The sequence below is a fragment of the Penicillium citrinum genome, assembly GCF_028827155.1.
Source record: "Penicillium citrinum strain IBT 23319 chromosome Unknown utg000010l:1.0-1229701.0:1.0-1230130.0, whole genome shotgun sequence".
Lineage (NCBI taxonomy): Eukaryota > Fungi > Ascomycota > Eurotiomycetes > Eurotiales > Aspergillaceae > Penicillium > Penicillium citrinum.
In genome coordinates, this window is record NW_026622695.1 from 1,075,868 (window position 1) to 1,094,648 (window position 18,781).

The window sequence follows — 18,781 nt, forward strand, 5'->3', positions numbered from 1 at the left end:
GCCATCGAAAGAAGTTGATAGACTTTGGAGACTCACTCATAGCTTGGACATGTACATCACTCGAGAGATCAGAAGCACAAAACAAGTCAGATGAGTAGTAGTCAGGAGGTTGGTCCTCGTTTCTTTCCACATTGATGGCAAGACGTGATTCTGACAATCTAGGCAGAAAAATGATCGCCTTGCGCGAATCCGAGAAAATCAACGCAGGAGCAGAGCTCGGAAACAAGAATATATGCAAGAGTTGGAACAGAAATTAGCAACATACCAGACAATGGCCCGCCGCCGGGACATAGAGCATCGACTCGCTCTGCAGAAGATGGAGGCCGAGAATCGACATCTGAGAACGCTGCTTCACTCATTGGGCATCTCCGCGGATTTACTCCGTCGATACGTGGAGTTAGCGGACCAAGGGAGTGCCGCCGACAAAAAGGTGGCTATACCTGCTATTTATCAGCAGAAAAAGACATCTATTATAACGCCAGCTCAAGAGACACAAGGCTCGGATCATTTCAACACTGTAACGCGGGAGATATTGCAGGATATATCGTCCGAAGATATGAGAGCTGATGCTCCTCAGGGTGAAGCAGCAAACTCAACCGAGAAAAAGCAGCAGTACAATGATCCTCACTTATGCAAGTGCTTACCTGGACAACGAGACCTGGCCTCAGGCCCTGTTGACGGTGATGTGCTGAATACTACTTTATGCGCTATCGCAGAAGAGCTCATCGAACAATACAATACCCGTGGCACAGACTTGGAAGAAATTCGACAACGACTATGGTCCGGATTTCAGTCAGGAGTTGCAGGTGATGGCTGTCGTGTGCAAAATAATGTTCTATTCCAGGTCCTCGACGACATTAGCCATAACGTCTGATTCTGGCCCGCACCGCCGCTTGTCAAATGTCTCCACCAGAAGGATTAAATGGGCCCCCAAGATACCCCAAAATAGCAAAACAGCAAGTTTTAATTCTAAGCATTCAACATTTTAACAATACTCCGTATGTATTATGATACCCCATAGATTGGGCGATGATGTCGAGTTCGTTCGGGGAATTACGAGGAAACCAAAGCAGATTGTACTATCACGTTCTGGTTCTGGAGTCTGGAGTACCATGACATATGACTATAGTATAGTGCATATGTGATGATGATGATCAAGTTTAGTTGCGTATAGGCAAGACAGAAAACCGCGCATCCAAAGAGTAAACCTGTTGCTTTCGTGGAATCTGGGAAATCTGGGAAAATTCCACGAAAGCAACAAACTCTCCAATTCGCACTTCTTTCCTGCTTTGAAGTCTTTATTAGATGGTTGCTTTTGCTATTTTCGGAGTGGAGGTCGAGATTGACCAATCATGCCCAAGCCGTGACGTTGTAGGGCCATCGTAACTCGACACATCTTCAGCCCATAGTTTCTTTTTTTTTGTTTGAATGTTCTTGTTGTCACACTGGGGCATTAGGGTTCTTCCCTTGGTCCATAACACCGTTGAAAAGCTGGTCAGGGTTTACACTGCCTACGCTAGCCAAGAGTAAGCTTTGAAGACGGCAAAATGTGCCGCTGTGGGCCAAGCGTAATCAAGGTAACTAGGGATCTTTTGGTCCTTTTATATCCACTGATTTACACAGTGGCCTGGCCCGGCATTTGAATAGGTAATCAGGCCTCCGATCAGCGGGGCCATCGGCGATGAAGGGCTCATCTTAATCGGCATTGACGTAGCTCCTGCTTGGGCTTCGAGGCTGAGCGCGGTGAGACATCAAGAACCCATTTGTGGAACCTTGCAGCCCTTTATTGACCGAACTGCATAAATAGTTTTATTTATCCTGAACTTAATATCACGATTACTGCGCTACCCTATCTACCCAGGCAATCTCTTGTAAAAAGCACGCAAAGGCACGAGACAGATAAGGGGCCAAAGACCCCAAAAGAGAAAAATAAGCCCCGTGTGCTGGCTGTAATGATGAAACTTTTACTTCTCGGCCTGGCAGCGATTGCCGCAGCCTCAAAACCACTTCCCACTGCGGTAATTGATTCTGGTGCGATTGTCGGAACGACGACCACTTTGCCATCATCGACTGCAGTTGTAAATAAGTACCTGGGGGTACCTTTTGGTAAACGGCCCGTTCGATTCAGTCCCCCAGAGCCCGCAGAACGTTGGTCCACCACCTATAATGCGACAAAATGGGGACCAGCATGCTTCCAGGAAGTGAGCCAAGCCGTTCAATTGTTGTTCAATTTACTGGATATGCCACCACAACTAGGTGGAGAGGATGAAGATTGTCTGAACCTCAACGTTTTCACCCCAGCCAATGCTTCGGCCGGTTCAAAGGCCGTTCTGTTTTGGTTATATGGAGGCTCATATCGAAATGGTGGAGCAGCGGTGCCCCAATACGATGGTTCCAGTTTCGCTGCAAACCAGGATGTAGTGGTTGTCACTATTAACTATCGCACCAACGCGTTTGGATTCCCTGCCGATAAAAATATTCCACTCAAAGAAAGAAATTTGGGGTATGAAAAGCCCGACTCCAGCTACCAGAGAAACCGAGCTGACCAAAAATTTGACAATAGCTTGCTTGATCAGAGACTTGCCCTGGATTGGGTTAACCGCAACATTGCTGCACTTGGCGGTGATCCATCCAAAGTAACAATAATGGGAGAAAGTGCCGGGGCTACCAGCGTTGATGCTCTTGTCGTGACTCCTCCAGAACCAGTTCCTTTCCGTGCAGCCATCATGGAATCCGGACAGACTTCTATCAAGACGCCCGTTGACACAACCAGAAAGCAGTACAACCAATCCTGGCAAAAACTACTCGACCGCACTAACTGCACTTCCGGAGATACTATCAAATGTCTCCGAGAAGTACCTGCCCGAGAGCTGAAAAGGATTGCGACTAATGAGACTCTGGTCTTCGGCCCAATCCCCGACGACTATACCATGGCTAAACATCCTCGTCAAAGACGCCTTAACTCTACTCATGACGAATCATCGATTGCGCGGGTCCCGGTACTCATTGGCAGCAATGGTGACGAGGCGATCACCACTATTATCGGACAGAATGATACACGGAAATTCCTCCAACCCTATTTCGGGAACTTAACAGACGCACTCCTTGCAAAATACCCGCTCGGATCACCGGGGGGCTCATACAGAGCACGAAAGATTATCTCTTATTGTGACGGAATTTCAAATACAATGCGTGACATCAGTTTATGCGAATGAGAGCGCTATTGCCGGTATCCCGACTTGGCGATACTTGTTCAATGCAAGCTTCCCCAACAACGAGAAGGGATACGGCGCCTACCACACCTCTGAAATCCCATTTGTGTTCGGCACATATCCTCAACAGAACAAGACTCATTTTGAAGAAGAGGTCAGCAAATCAATGCAGAAGGCATGGGCGGATTTTGCTAAAGATCCCTACAAGGGGCCCGGTTGGGCGCCTGAGCCTGCCATTGGGATATTTGGCGACGGGGTAAAGGCTGGAATGAGTGTCGAAGGAAAGAAACCTTTGAAAAGTGTGAATTCGAAGAAAATAGATTTCCGATGTCCACTTTATTCGCCTGTCTATACATAGACAACTCATGTATTAATAGCATTGCGCGCGGACCAGAAATTATTTAGCTACTTCAAAAATTACGACATCCCAAGATCTTAAAACCTTCTCGTTGTTGAAGCCTTGTAAGTGAAGTTTAGAGGTGATCTTAAGCTGGATAATTTACTTGCTATATTATCGGAGAAAGACTTGTAAACCTCGAGGATGTCCCATCGTGCGTAGCATTCCGTTTTTATGGACAAACGAAGGATGTCTAGCAATAATTTGGGTGCTGGCTTCGTGGAACAATTTCATTTATGAAGTTTTAGTCACTTGCAGAGTTTAAATTGGATTTCAGAGAGCTACAGCATCCAATATATGGATTGAACCAAGGGATTCGAGGAACTTCTAAGTACCGGTAGCTAAACAAAAACCTAATTTCAAAAGCCAAGTCGCGAATGAAATTACTGGCCAATATAAAAGCTCGGATATAGAAACAAAATGAAGCAGCGGACTAGCTACTATGATGTGTGGCTGAGATCCTTTGATGAGTAGTTCAAAGAACTGTGGGCTTGCTAGTATGTCTCGCTAGGATCAAGACGAAGGAAAGGGACTGACAAATGCAAAGAGTTCTCAAATTAAAAGAGAGTATTGGCTTTCCATGAGAGTCTGTTATCTGATTCATAACTACTTAGCCATGACTGAAGCTTGCAGCCAACAGGCCACACACCTCATCAATGGATATATCCCATTTATGCTACTAGTAGGCAATTCCCTACGCGAGACCTTGTAGAGGCAAAGTACCTCAGGATAAAAATTAACGTTAATCTACCGAGGGAGAAAACAAAAGTAGCTATTTGTCAGTCCGTAGTTGTGGATGGAGCTGCATCTTGCAGGCCCCATTTCCCCGTCCCGATCTTCTTTCCAAGAAATTTCACTAGATATCCCACTGTGATCGGTCCAATTATCGTGTTGAGAAGAATAGCCCATACTGCCGTGATGAAGCCGTCCTGGCTCACGTAGCTTGTTTCATTATAACCCACTTCGATAATCAGAAGTCCAATCTCGCCTCGAGCTACCATTGCAGAACCTAAAAGAAACCCGGCGATGGATGATGTACCATAGTCCCTTTTCTTTTCTTTTACTTCCGGGGTGTCGTTGCTTTTCTTGGGAGTATTATTGTGCTGGCCAATGACAGCTCCCTTTGATGACGGTTGTGGGAACAGAGCTTCCCAGATAGGGATCCATATACCAACAATGAACTGCATAAGAGGTCAGAGGACCAATGATACGATCCAAGAGCGAAGAACATACCTTGGCAAATGCCATGAGTAGCGAGTACAATATTCCCCGCCAAATCCTCTTCCCAGTCCACAGTTTCAGAAATGGGATAGCGAATCCTACACTAGCGAAAAACAGCGGCTCCATCAAGAATCTTTGGACATCAAGAAGATATCTTTCGAATGTGTGGACGAATGTTGGGCTTTTATCAGCTTCTCTTTCCCCTTCTTCACGACTCATGACGACAAATGGCCCGTCGGGATGCTTGCTCGGTAGATAAGTGAGGAAAGCACCGGCAAGGAATGCTCCAAACAAAACAGAGGTTCCAGCATAAGCTGCGATGCTTATAAATGCAGATAATACAAGGACCATCAATGTGATATTGGATAGATGATCATACTTTGCAAAGGAATGTTCGATCCATCGCCGGAAGATGGGTGCGAACACGAATTTCGTAAGAATTGGAGTTGCAATCGCCATGGCAGCAGAGGCTACGATTGGGCGTCCAATAATCCAGCCAAGACTGGGGCTCCCTGAGCCTGAATCCGAGAGCCCGCCCAAGTCATGGATGACACTGTTGAGCACATATGAGCAAACAAGACTTTTCTAGGAGAGACTTTTCAACCCTTACCTGGCCAGCACAAGACCTACAACGTCATCAATGACAGCTGCACTAACAAGAACTGAGCCCACCCTGGTCTGAGAAAGGTCGACCTCTTTTGAAGCCGATGATATCACCGAAAATGTTGTTCCTAGCGATGTTGCCGATAGCGCAGAGCCTGCGATAAAAGTCTCAACGGCACCTTGACGATGTTAACGCGAAGAAAATATAAGGCGGTTGCTGGAAGTGGGCATACCATATCCATATCCCAGATATAACAAGAGATAAGAAAGACCAATAGGAAAGCAAACACCCGTGGCAGCTCCTAAGACACTTAGAAGAAAGTTCTTCTTCAAAAGATCAAGTCGTATTTGTAGACCACCTAGCTTTACCTGTTAGAACGCAAGATGACACGAGGTTGAAGTTCGCCAGCCTTAAAACAGGCAATATCTGCCCAGCAGGTGCTCACCTTCGAAAATGATCAAAATCAAGCCAATATATCCAACTGCAAGGAATGTTTCCTGCCAGGGCCCTTTTAGAATATTCGCCAATGGCTCTCCATAAATGATCCCGACCGCAATTTGTCCAATAATTCCAGCACGAATGATCTTAGCAGAAACCCATTCCGCCAAAGAAAGAAAGAAGAAAAATGACACAATAATCAAGATATCGACAACTACATGAGTTAGTTCAGGCTTTCCGCATTTAGCCGGATTTAACGTCACACTTACTCCCGGGTTCATGATATGCAAGAAAGCTCCCTGCCATATTCACCTCTATACAGCCGAATGTGAATCGAGGATGAAATTTGGATCCCACAAGCAATATCGCCTTCGAATTTTTTTTTTTGACTTCGACTCAGGCTGGGCATTTCTTGGGAATCTTGGCGCTGCAACTTTATGACGTACCACGCGTGGGAGTTCCGTGGATGCGGTAAAAAAACTCCAGCTATTCTTCGATTATACAATACAATAAATGATCCAGAAAGAAGAGTAGATACAAACAGAAACAGGGTAGAATCATTCCAGGCTTGCATGTAGTTGACTGAAGTTGAACGTTCAATTGAATGTCATGTACCGTCGACGATAGTGGCCACTCCGCATCAAGTGTATTGCTTGAGTGGGTATTATCCACCTTGCAAACCCACTAAAATCCCTGGCAGTTCGAATTAGAGTCAGTTTGACAAATGATTGATGCGAAGAAGATTATAATGGTCACATGCTAATCCAGCAAACCAACAAATACTAAATGACCATGTGAAATATCCCTATTAATATCGGTATCTTGCGACTCATTGGAACTTCTATCAGAATCATTTCTCTTGCCAAGTCCTGCCCTCTACTTCCCATTGCCGCCAGCAGTACTCTTTGAGAACTGATATACACCATTATACCCTTCAACAATTTCCCCTAGTTCTTCCATAATGATCTGTGCAAGCTTTGCATTTTCGTACAGAACAATGCCGTGAGGATTCATGACTTCCATCAAACCACCTAGGGCTCCCTCATATCCAGCATCAACAACACCCGCGGAAATTGTAACGCCCGAACGCCATATAGAAGATCTGGAGAAAACACTTCCCATGCAATCTCGCGGAATGTAAACCGTCTCATTGAATTCAACCGAATAAGCGCCTGGCTGCAAGGTGATCATGCGATCCTTGAATGGCATGGGAGTTGTCTGAGATATCTGCCGCTTTGTATTATCGAAGTCTATTGTGGCCGGTGATGTCCATTTGGAGATTTGTCGCAAGGTGAGGTCGACGCCGCAAGGTTGCTGCTGTTCAGAGAGATGTCGCAGATTGCGGACCAGTTGGCGACGTACTATTTCAGCTCCAGTGAGAATCATATTGAGATTGACCTGCTGATAGTTCTGTCTGCCGTATAGATGGCGAGCTTGTTGGTCTTCAAGGTGGAGTTTCAAGGACCAAAGTCCCTATGATAAACCGCGAGGCTTCATGTAAGTAGCCCCTTAGTATTACACGTGATTTCGCACCCCTGCAATATCGCAATAAAACGCAGGATGCTCTTTTGAATAAAAGTCACAATTCGTCCGTATTTTGTGATATCGGAATTGGTGTATTTAGTTTCAGATGACTTTTCTCGTAAGCACACCGGGAAACAAAGTCCTAGGACAGTTAACATCGATATATAAAAACACCAGTTACTATAATAGACCTGACATGTTGAAAAAGGGACATAGATTGAGTCAAATTTAATTCTCCTATCAAAAACATCTCGAGATGACCGGCTCGAATATGGTGGGGAATGAAAAAAAAAAGATAATGTACAAAATTATTGTGTCCAGATTCGCACCCCACAGACATCCATACTTGCAATTTCTATTGAGGTATTTGCCCAATCTATTGAACCTGTGTATCATCGGAGCTGTCAAAGTCGATGCTGTTCACCTTGATCTTATCTGTGTGCCAGGTAATGCCACCATCGGTAGACTTGAAAGCAGAGTCGGTAACGCGGTCAAGGCGCATGACCTGGTCGAACTTGGTGTCGGCCTCGCTCAAAGTGACCGTGAGGTTGGTGATTTCTGGTTTAAGTAATATGATTAGCAACATGAATTAACCTTGGAAAATAAGAAGAACATACGGTATCCAGCGAGGTTACCACAGCTACCGGCACCAGTGTAGCACTCGTTGCTGGAGTAGAGGTATTGAAGAGGAGAGTCAAGGGCTAGAGTGAGAGCTATCAGTGAGAAGAATGGTCTTCTTTGCATGAATACTTGAACGATGAGAACTTACCATCGGTCTCCTTGGAGACGGTCCTGCCTTTCATGGTGACGGTTTGAACAACCTTGCTGTTGACGACGGCAACTAGAATGTCGTTTTAGTCCATAATCTTTTCACGAGAGCCAAAAATTAAATTAAATAACTTACTTTCAAAGTCTACCTTAGTGTTCTTGGGTACAGTCACATAGGACTGTCCAAGTTGTCCAGCTACGACGAAAAGTAATTAGTATACGCCGTCTGTCGAGATGAGGCCGAAGATTTTTCTTACAGGGTGTGTATGTACTAGCGGCAACACACCACTTGTCGGAGCTCGCAGGGCATCCCCTATAATAAATCTCGCATTAACTCAGGAACTCGACATGGCATGGATGTCGTCTCGTACTGGGACTCTTGATCGGGGCTCCAGTTGAAGATAGGCTGGTAAAGGTTGGCATCTTGGTCACCAGCAGTTGACGAAGCTCCGACCCAGACAGAGACCCAAGGCTCGTCACTGGCAGATTCGTACTCAGTCGGGACTGATGGGGGGACAATGGAGTAAGTTGCCTTGGTGATATGGGCATTTCCTGAGGGAGGTCCAAGGTAGAAAAGGCTGTTTCCGAATACCCAAGAGTCGGCAGGCTGCGATGCCACAGCACCGATTGCAGCAGCAAATGGAGTTAAGACATAGACAGAAGAACGCATTTTGGATAAGGTTCTATTCTAGGTTGGAAACGAAGAGAAGAGGAACTCGGTGGGCCCAATGGGAAGAAATCGACTCAAAAATGGAAATATTGAGTACGAATACTATTAAATGGATATGGGAGCCAAATTATAATAGTTTGATAGGGGTATACGGATCCTCATCGAAACAGGATTTATTATAAGCAATTTAAGCAACGCACCAGTGTGATTGTGGATGTTTCATGGAATAGCACTCCGAAACAGGGGCTTTGTATAGCTCCGAATCACCACTCCACCTTATTCTCACAGTTTGCCAAGCACAACTAAGAATGTATTCAAAGGATATCTATCTACCGTGTTATCTCAATTTAATCAGAGAGCTCATTAGCTGGTCCTTCTTTTTCTATGAATCAAAATCAAGACTAATGTTTCTTCATCGGTTTTGAGCAGATTGGTTGATGCCAGCCCTAGATCCGGTCAAACTCGCCCGAGAGAACTAGTGTAGCAAGAATGCTTAACCCAATTTAGGAGATAGAATATTGCGCCGAGGAATTATATGAGACGGCTCGGACATTAAGCTTTTCAGGCTAGTTCAACTCGGTGTCAGATTAATCGTAAGATTAATCAATGGCTTGTATAGTTCTCAGTAGAGAGCCCAAGTCTTATTTTCAGTATATTAAATAGCAAACCTCGGGTTGCATACAAACTTCTATTTCGGGAAAATTTGAATATGATTTGGAATGAATCTGATTTATACTCTGATTCCAAGGTACCTCTTTCAAGATTCATAAATACCGCAACACCCATAGGATATCTCGCTTGGCTTGTTCCAGCTGAGTTGAATTTGAATTGATTTTCAATTTTTGTATTGCTAAAAATGTAGATAATAGCATAAAGACAAAGAGCGTCGCTTCATATAATAATAACCTGCAGCTCTCAAAGCGTAATCCACCGCCCCATCCAAGTTTCAACAACAGATTTTGCCTCGTCCACTAGACCTAAATCCAGCAGAAGCTGAGTCGTACCTCGAACAGCCGAGTCTAAAGCGGAGAAAATCCAGGCATGAGTGTAACTTGTATGTTCACCGATAAAAATCGTCTTCATTTCAGTTTGATAATAGGAGGGCAGATAAAGCTCCTGTTGTCCAACAAGTGGATCAGCCCATGCACCTGCTTGGTGATGATCGAACTCCCAACACTGTCGATCATAAATGCCCGTGAACTGTTCTGCCGCAATTTCGCCATGAACATCTATCATAGCTCGCTGGATGAGTGCAACATGCTCTTCGGGTGTCAACGCAGCTGTTGATCGGGCTGGGGTGCCGGAGATGTATGAAGCAAGGATCACTCCAGGGCCAGTGCCGTTCATATTGTACGAGGGATAACAAACGTTTCCAACCCCTGGAACATCTACAGAGCCGCAACCGCCAAAAATTGGCTCTTCGAGATGTTCCCAGAATCGCGTTTCGTAGAGAAGCGCCATTTTGCAAGCGGGGTCATAATTCAATGTGGAGATGGCTCGGCTGAGAAGCGAGGAGTATCGTGGCAAATCCCAAAGTCGGACCTTGCTGAATGGTGCTGCTACAACAGCGTAATCATATTCTTTGGTCTGTGGTTCCTTTTGGAGTGGGTCGTCACGCCATGCTACGGATATCTTGTCGGTTGTTTCGTTGTAGACTAGGCCTTGAACAGTGCGGTTGAAGGTCACTTTGTCAGCAATGTGCGGATAGAAGGCACGAGGAAGAGATTCAAGTCCTTTATCAATCGTGCGCCATTTGGTAGCAGCGAAGTAGACTTCATCGTAAAAATCACCCCAGATGGGCGAGTCCGTGGTACCGGCGACATAATCACTAACATCCGCGTCATATCCAAGTGCATAACGAAGATAGCCAGCCTCAGACCAGTGAAACATGCCATCGGCGACTGCTTTCTTATGAGCTTGATACATGTTCGTGGCGATCTTGCGTAACGTTGCTCGATCATTAAGGGTTGTGTAGTTTTCATATGAAGCCTCTGCGTTTGCAACGGCGGATGAATTGGAAGATGCGGCTGTGTATACTAAAGATGCATTCGCTGAGACCTGCGCTGCTGTTGGAATGCGACCATTCTGCAAACGATTACCGCCAGAATTAGCGGGAAGGTTGGGTCCATTTTGAATCCATGGAATGAAATTGACTTGTAACTCAGGCTTGTTGATGTTCATCTTGTTGAGAGTGTCGGCTAATTGGAAAACCATTCGGTGATCTTGAATTTCGAGAGTCTCATTCGTGTCCGCATATGTGATGCTGACGGGAAAGCGCATAGGACCCATCTCTTGGTATTGATATTGATCTGGTGCGGTGTTGTTGAGATATTTTGTTCGAATACGACCGCCCACTCGCTGGGAGGACTCGTAAATATGCCAATTATGAATTCCAACTGATTCAAGTAGATGACTTGTCATCAAGCCTGACATTCCTCCTCCAAGAATAGCAATTGAAGTATTTTTGGCTTTCGCCACGACACGCTCAGGGTTCTTCTTGGACTTCATGTATGCCACCCCGTCGAACCAGGGCCCCATTGCATCAGCCACATCTGCAATATTCTCTCGCTTGAAAACTGGCGAGGAAATCGAAACTGGAGAAGAACGTCCAACAAGAGTTGACCCAGAAAATGCATGAAGACAATGCGAATGTGGAGCATCAGCTGGAGTTACCCAAACCAATCGCTCGGGTCGAGCCTCGCGTTTTACAAAAAGGGTGCCCAGATCATGGTGACCATACGAGGGTGATTCAATGTTACAATCGCCATAAACAACCTGTAGCTCTCCTTCGAATGCTTGATCAATGAACTCGACATAAATATTGTGCAATGAGTCGGACACAACGCCAGGTGGTTCGTGAAATCGAATTTTCTCAAAGTCCCGCTTGACAACACCGCCCAAAGCGAGATTCGATAGGTAAAAGCCCACAAGAACCTGATAAATCCGACTCCTCATTTCCGTTCGTGCAATGGCGAGGATCGTTCTCGCGAAAGAAAATGTTTTCGAAGTCGCATTGAGACCAGAAGGCCGGATACTACAGTCTTTTATAGTCGCAAACCAGTCGTTCCTTTGAACCACTATCAAGCTTTCTCATAATAGCCGTCGGCGATGACTGTTCCTGCATTATCATTCTCTTATCGCGTACCTGGCGGACTTTACTCCACGACTGCCGCAACTATCCAAGCCAATCATCTTGAAAGACTTGCCCAGGTGGTGGCCCCGAAGGCCGAATATGCCCATGGAGAAAGGAAGAAGGAAGGTCCAGTATAGTCTGAGAGTCCGGCCGAGGATTGGAGATAAGCAGTTGACAGACTGCCGAGCGGCCGAGAGTAGAGCGTCAATGCGATGGATCGTGGAATGGCTTGGCAACCATATGATAGCCACTGAGATGCTTGTTATTATTTGGATATCTTATCAAAGTGGGCCCGGGGAGGATACATGCGGGACTTGCGATCTTTCAAAGGGCGCAGCAAGTACACCCGTAATTGCCGAGTTGTAGATCGGAGATGAAAGCAGTCAACACTCTTGGTGGAAAATATATCGAAGAAGTCGGTCGTTTCACGCGGAGAAGGAATAATTATGTTGGTATGGAAATAGGCTTCCTTCCTCGTGATGTCCTCCGCACTTCACCCCGTTAGAAACGGTTTTAAAAGTGGGGTGAATTATCCGGGGTATTCCAACCCCATCTTATCACCTCCAAGCTCCGAGAGCCCTGGAAATTGATGATAGCATAGACTTTCCAAACAAGGACAAGTTGGAAGATAACTTAGGATTGACATGGGCGATAAGATATTGGTTCCGGGCCAGTCAATCCGACACGGCTCGGCTATGAAAGAGGATGCTTCGAGAATTGGCTTATCGTGTAAATAATCTCGATATGTGACCATTGATACCTAGTATATTGCTGTGCCGAGTTAAGGGTATATACGAATGAGGTCAGGTCTCTCCTTCAAGAGGTCCAAAAGGGCGTGCATCATAACGAACCAGGACCTTTCCTTCCCGTGGGACCTGGTATTGGGGCTGTTGGGCATAATGACTTTTTTTCCCCTTTGTCAATCTATTCAAAACATTCAATCTTCTAATTTTCAATGTTGAAATTGGAGATTTGATCATCCAACAGTTGGGAAGTTCTTGAGGAGGCCTTCCCTGGGGCCTGTCAGAGAATGTTCTGGCGCTGGGATTTGAGGATATGGAGATCTTCGAGCGCTTTGGGGACAAGGAGGTGCACCGGGAGCTGACCTTGATGCAGACTGTACCTACAGTCTGCAAAGGTCTATAGGTACAGAATTCGAAGAGGTAGGTGGCGCTCCTTGCTCTGTGGGAAAGGCATAGCGGGCACTCAGGGATCTTGTGAGGACAGGGGATACTATTTTTATTCCATACTAGCCAATTATTTCATCGTTTGCTCAGACAAATGCATAGCTCAATATCATTCTCTCTGTTGTTGTTTCTACTGGTCTTTGATATATCAATCTTGTACCCTGAAAACAGAAGCATTTTGTGCTTCCAGGTCAAAAAGAAACATGTATAAAATATAGATTCCGATATCTAAAATTATAGCTGTATGAAGGGCAACCTTGAAAAACAGATCAAAAACAAATTGGAAGATTGGCATATCAAGCAAGCACACCCATGGGATCCCATCGGGGCAAAACTTGAGGAGTTTGTTTGAGGATGGATCGTACTTCGGCGGAGACAAAATTTGAGTCCACAACGGCCTGGTAGGTGTATTCGTCCATCCATCGGTCAGTCATCACAAACCAACCCTTATTTCCAGCCGTTTCACCCCATGAATTTTCCACGCGCCATCGGATTGGTTCATCATTCTCAGAAAGATGCACGGCAGTGATAACCATGGCATGAGTCATCGCAGATTCACCGCTAGAAAGTCGCTCTGCCTTGTTCATTCCGAGTGAAACATTGAAACCGAGAGTCAGGTCGGTAAGATCGGCGTCCATGACACCGAGCTTCTGATTCGAAAATTTGCCCACGTCGCAGCCGAAGAAAACCGGGTGTCCAGCCTTGAGCATCGCGATGACTGCCTTCTTGAGTGTTGGCATCTCTACATTGACATACGTGAGTGGTTGTCCTTCGAGTACATTGCCAAGCTTATCGACTGTTAGTAGCCGGTTATATTCATTTCGTGGGTCGTTAACAAGACTGAAAAGCCGTCCCGGGGAAACAGGAGCGCTGCTGCGGGAGTAAATCCGGGTCTGAGATCGGAGGGCCTGCTGGCCGAACTCCAGCGGAGTCTTTCGCAGCTCCCTAGCGGTTCCATTTGAATCATAGTACTGCCAGCCAAATTTGTGATCAGGGTTTGGAGGAGGGCCCAAAAGCATAGTGACAATTGAGTGTATCTCCTTCAGGAACCGATCTTTGCTCACAGCTAGAGTATGTGCGGCATGGTCATCGCCTTTCTTTGCAGCCAGCTTGCGCAAGATTAGCGCATGCTCACGAAGCTTCGCGGTGAGAAGCCAGTTTAGCTTAGAACTATTCTGTGCGTTATAGTTATCGGGATAGAGGGCATGCGGGACAAGTCCGTATTTCTGCACGAGATTCGCAACCATGTCCCACTGACCACCGTCGGTAACTGGGTCTTCCAGGAGCTTTTGGACTAGACGACCTGAGAGCTCTTCATCGGCAGTAGCGATAATTTGTTCGAAGAACCAGTTGGCTTTTTCGATCTTGTCCCAGTAGAAGAGATAAGCCTGACTAAGTTCAAATTCCTTAAGCTGATACGCTTTCATCAGTGGTACACGGAAAACATTGGTTGCAGCAAACAACCAGCAGCGTCCTGAAGAGCGTTGATTCGTGATAGGTGCTCCCTCAATTGGAACTGCGGTATTAAAGACGTGTAAATCGGATTGTAGACTTTGAGTATTAGTGAGAAGTGCATCGTATGGTTGGCTGGCGAAAGTGGAGATCGCCAGGCGATTCTATGCCATACGGCAGACGAGGTTTGAAATTAGTATTCGATCGCTTTGAAGCCGCAAGTTCGCTAGCGGCTCTAACCTTTGTGTCGCTCAAAAGATTCTCGCTCCAATTCTCTAGGCGGGAAATGGCAACAGACCGAGCTCTCTCTTGAGCTGGATATGGCGGGGGAGCTGCAACATAGTCAGCTGAGACCCACAACAAGAACAATTCGATAAACAAGGGGAGACTCGAATTTACTTGGAAAAGAAAAAAAGAAAGACGTACGGGTCTCGCAAGCTTGGGAAGTAATATGGGTGATCTGCTCTCGTTTGACCTCGGCGGTAATCATCTTGGTTCCCCTCGCCTTTTCGTTTACCGATTCTGGCTTGGAATACGTCGTGCCCATGTTTACTAAAAGAAAGACGACTGTGATTGTAGTTAATGGATATCCAAAATATGTCGAGTTGATGGAAATGCGAGAGGAAGATAAGCAAAGAACTCGCAAGGTCCTTGGGGCTCACGCGGAGAAGGCACATGACGTTGGGTCACATTCGTCGATGTCGTTTGATTGGCTGCAGGTTGCACAACATTATCTACAACTTGCACGAGTCATTTCTATGGGGTTTGGTGATTTGAGAAACTGTTCTAGACTTGCCTTTGCTCATGATGATAGTGATTCTCTGATATCAGACAATGCTTAAAATAGCTGGGTCACTAACACCAATAACATGAAGCACTACATCCCACTAGTGTGAGTTCATAAATAAGTCTAGATTTGGAATAGATGTCTTGATTTTCGCCTTTGATTAAAGATTTCGCTGGAAACTTGTTGTTATCAGGGAATGTCGGTTGGACACCTGCGAATTGGGAGTATGAAGTCCAGAATTCATGCAGATCATATTCACATGAGTTTTCCCATGCCGGAATGTTTAAACAAACCGTTCATACTCTAGACACTCCTTGACCAAATAGAAAAACCTGGAGCGAAGGTATCTGAGATCAATTATCTAGAAAACAGCGAGAAATGCGGGACCTCATTACTTACTACTGCACCCGTGGAATCAATCCAGTTATTGTTTCTCTAGGGCGGTAAGTCAGGTTTTCGATTCCTAAACGAAGCGTGACGTTCTGCAAAGAAAGTAGCGGAGCCAGAGCTATTGAGCGTACTAAGCACAGGACCCGGGCATTCGATCAATATTCCTTTCTTAGTGATAAACTGCAGTCGTTGTTTTCTTTTACGGAACCCGTAATTTGAGCACATGCGATAAAGTATACCACTGGCCTGCAAAAAACGCAACAATTGTCACCCATAGCAGCATGGACTCTTTGGATGTATTTAAACCACCCCAAGTACCATGAATACGTTTCTGGACAACTTGAAAACTCGAGAAATATTGCTAGGAAGTAGTCGAATCGTCAAACTCGCCCTCAACCTCTGACTGGACTTCGGTACTGCAAGACCGACAATCTTGTATCCCAGGTTCGATCAATCAGCAAATGCGGTCAGAGTTTAAAACTACTGAACTCACATAAATGGCTGGTTTTCAGTGACGCCATAGAGTTGAAATCAATCAGGCATTCCATTACTGGTGTACCCTTCGAAAAATTAAGCCATGCTGATCGAGTTCCGTTGTCGTAGACTATCCGAATAGCATAGATACAGAGGACCGATTGCTAGGACAAATCCACTCAACTTTTCAACCCGCACTAGCACCCGAGTCTCCGGAGAGAAAAGGCCCAAATTGAGTTGAATTTCCAGATTTTGACTTAAATCTTAGACCAGAAAGACAATCAGTGTTGTCAGTACTAGCAAACGATACATCAGTGGCCGTCAGGTCCTGAGGAATAGAGATATACTGGCGCGGAAAGGCGAGAGAGCCTCTTATGAGAGGAGCGTAGATTGACGTACTGGTCCCATCAGCCATACTGGCCATACAGTAAATAAGTGGCTCGCTAATGCCCGCTGCTGCCACGATAGCGGTAGATTTACGCCAATTCAAGACCTCGGAGGGGTGATAGATGGGGTCTCTTCGCAATGGCGTAGAAGAGCACTTCGATAGTTTCAAAGTAATATTATTGTATGGTAGAAATTGAAGTACCACACTAATCAATAACATAATACGCTTCTTAGATTTTCACAGCCAAGACATAAAAAAAAAACCCTTGTATGCCCAGGTGGTTTGATATCGAGATTAATTCAACCTGTCAGTTGAGGCTTAGACTCTAATCAAAGACTTTTTGAAAGATGTGGAGCCTGAGTATCTTCCGTATAACTCATTTTTGATTCTGACTGCTTGATGAGCTTTTATACGATCTAGTATATGAGTGCAAATGCTCTGGGAGTCCTTCAGGGCTAGTATGTGGTAAGTCGCGTTACAGCATTGCGATGGAGCATCAATACTATGTAAATGATGGGAATTAGACTTGCTTCACTTGGGATACTAGAAGTGTAAGAGTATTCCGTCAGCATTCTCATATTTTGGCAAAAGGCGACTGGACTCAACTCGACCCCACTTCAGATTACACCGATGATTAGCCGGACGCAAAGCAACTTCAGAAAAGTTTCTGGCTTGCTTTCCGTAAAAACACGCACAATCGGGCAAAGATCGACTGTGTCTCCACAATAACTCACCATGTCGGGGTCTGTGAATGCATTGACATTAGGGACTTGTCGGGGGCAATCCGACCGAGAAATTACCATACCAGATTTGCGACGTCTCCAATCTCCCCGGACTAGCGAATGCACTCCAGAAAACGGGGTCTGCATGGCGGGGTACACTGGGATGGTGACATCGTCGTGCAGTGGTAAGCTCGAAGGGCGTACTCCACTCTGCTGTAAAGTACACAGTGATGAGTTGGGCATGCTTGTTTATTTGTTGAGATTTCCCGAATATTGTTAGCAGTGTGTACCATTTGCTTACTTGGGGCATTGGTCTTTCACACAAAGGTTGAGTTACATCGAGAAAAATAATGTTGTAGACTGTGGAGGTGCATTGGGACCTGCTGAGGATGTGCAACCGATTGGTTAGGGTCATACTCCATCTGATGCCGGCATGAGTAGCGTGGGGGAAGCAAATGCGCGAGCACTTTAGGCAATGCCTAAGCACCATCATCTCGGAAGAGATTCAAAGTGCACGGAATATTCTCAGGGAGGGGTAAAAATGGCTCGGCTAGCCGGCAAATTGACTCGGCACGAAGTCAAAGATCGGACTACCGAACAGCCTAAAGGCCTCATATAAGATGTGTGTGTGGGTCAATCGGTCGGTGTGAAATCATCAAGATGCGGACGGATCAGGGGACGGGGTTTAGGACCAGATCGAGTACAGGCCGGCTGGGCATGCAAGCATCACGCTAGCCAAGCGAAGAACATCTCACGATCCCGAGTCGACGAGCCGACCATCTGGAGGATGTATAGGTGTATGTACAGTACGGAGTATCTAGTCCGTCGACAAACCTGGAGCCCCGCATTTGTTGATTCCCCGGTTGCTCCAGGTTTCACGGTAGCTAAACTGTTTGGCTCCCGTCAGTGGCACTGCCATTCGCCGAATGCTTGTACATGTACAACGTGTCGGCAATAAGGTCACACCGGACAGGAACCAAATTGGATGTCATCAATACAAACCGTCTGTGTCTTCGATCTCTTTCAGGAACGGCCCGTGTCTACAGCCGGTAGATGGGAATTAAGGACCCAAAGCGGGGAAGACCGTGGTCATCATCGGCCTGCGCCACGGATGGAAGCCAAGTATGAGCCATGTGGACACTGCATCTCGTACGTGCATAGCTGATGGATATTCCGACTGAGTACAATCTGGTTGACTGAAGTGGAATCTTCATGTAGGGAGCTTCCTTTTCAGGAAAGATGAGTGGGGGTGAATCTGTAGAATATTGTAGAATGTCGACTTGATGCTGAGAGATTGGATATTGTATACTGTTCAAGATATTGCAGAAAGAAAAAGAAGTTGAGTTAGAGAGTAGATTGCTTGGGTATAGTTTCAAAACGGCAAAGAAATCAACGACTCTGTTCTTGACGTAGA

General features: G+C 45.8%; 7 protein-coding genes across 7 annotated transcripts; 2 read left to right on the top strand and 5 right to left on the bottom strand.

The window, feature by feature from the left end:
- Nucleotides 1-271: 271 nt before the first annotated feature.
- Nucleotides 272-874, top strand: N7469_011469 (uncharacterized protein; the record flags this gene model as incomplete). The annotated part of the gene is made up of 1 exon (XM_056650374.1): nucleotides 272-874. The coding sequence occupies one exon, from the start codon at nucleotides 272-274 to the stop codon at nucleotides 872-874; it is 603 nt and encodes a 200-aa protein (XP_056495438.1).
- A 1,081-nt stretch (nucleotides 875-1,955) lies between these two features.
- Nucleotides 1,956-3,570, top strand: N7469_011470 (Alpha/Beta hydrolase protein; the record flags this gene model as incomplete). Its single annotated transcript, XM_056650375.1, is given in 2 exon segments — nucleotides 1,956-3,192; nucleotides 3,203-3,570. The coding sequence occupies 2 exon segments, from the start codon at nucleotides 1,956-1,958 to the stop codon at nucleotides 3,568-3,570; spliced, it is 1,605 nt and encodes a 534-aa protein (XP_056495439.1).
- An 818-nt stretch (nucleotides 3,571-4,388) lies between these two features.
- Nucleotides 4,389-6,178, bottom strand: N7469_011471 (cation:proton antiporter; the record flags this gene model as incomplete). Its single annotated transcript, XM_056650376.1, has 6 exons — nucleotides 4,389-4,790; nucleotides 4,843-5,383; nucleotides 5,441-5,612; nucleotides 5,667-5,792; nucleotides 5,880-6,086; nucleotides 6,142-6,178. The coding sequence occupies 6 exons, from the start codon at nucleotides 6,176-6,178 to the stop codon at nucleotides 4,389-4,391; spliced, it is 1,485 nt and encodes a 494-aa protein (XP_056495440.1).
- A 570-nt stretch (nucleotides 6,179-6,748) lies between these two features.
- On the bottom strand, nucleotides 6,749-7,258 carry N7469_011472 (putative dUTPase; the record flags this gene model as incomplete). Its single annotated transcript, XM_056650377.1, has 1 exon — nucleotides 6,749-7,258. The coding sequence occupies one exon, from the start codon at nucleotides 7,256-7,258 to the stop codon at nucleotides 6,749-6,751; it is 510 nt and encodes a 169-aa protein (XP_056495441.1).
- A 514-nt stretch (nucleotides 7,259-7,772) lies between these two features.
- Nucleotides 7,773-8,834, bottom strand: N7469_011473 (uncharacterized protein; the record flags this gene model as incomplete). The annotated part of the gene is made up of 6 exons (XM_056650378.1): nucleotides 7,773-7,954; nucleotides 8,014-8,097; nucleotides 8,166-8,237; nucleotides 8,301-8,360; nucleotides 8,422-8,477; nucleotides 8,536-8,834. 6 exons carry the CDS (start codon nucleotides 8,832-8,834, stop codon nucleotides 7,773-7,775), a joined length of 753 nt encoding a protein of 250 aa, XP_056495442.1.
- A 915-nt stretch (nucleotides 8,835-9,749) lies between these two features.
- Nucleotides 9,750-11,789, bottom strand: N7469_011474 (flavin monoamine oxidase family protein; the record flags this gene model as incomplete). The annotated part of the gene is made up of 1 exon (XM_056650379.1): nucleotides 9,750-11,789. One exon carries the CDS (start codon nucleotides 11,787-11,789, stop codon nucleotides 9,750-9,752), a length of 2,040 nt encoding a protein of 679 aa, XP_056495443.1.
- A 1,661-nt stretch (nucleotides 11,790-13,450) lies between these two features.
- On the bottom strand, nucleotides 13,451-15,153 carry N7469_011475 (C1 family peptidase; the record flags this gene model as incomplete). Its single annotated transcript, XM_056650380.1, has 3 exons — nucleotides 13,451-14,770; nucleotides 14,847-14,953; nucleotides 15,033-15,153. 3 exons carry the CDS (start codon nucleotides 15,151-15,153, stop codon nucleotides 13,451-13,453), a joined length of 1,548 nt encoding a protein of 515 aa, XP_056495444.1.
- Between the last annotated feature and the right edge of the window lie 3,628 nt (nucleotides 15,154-18,781).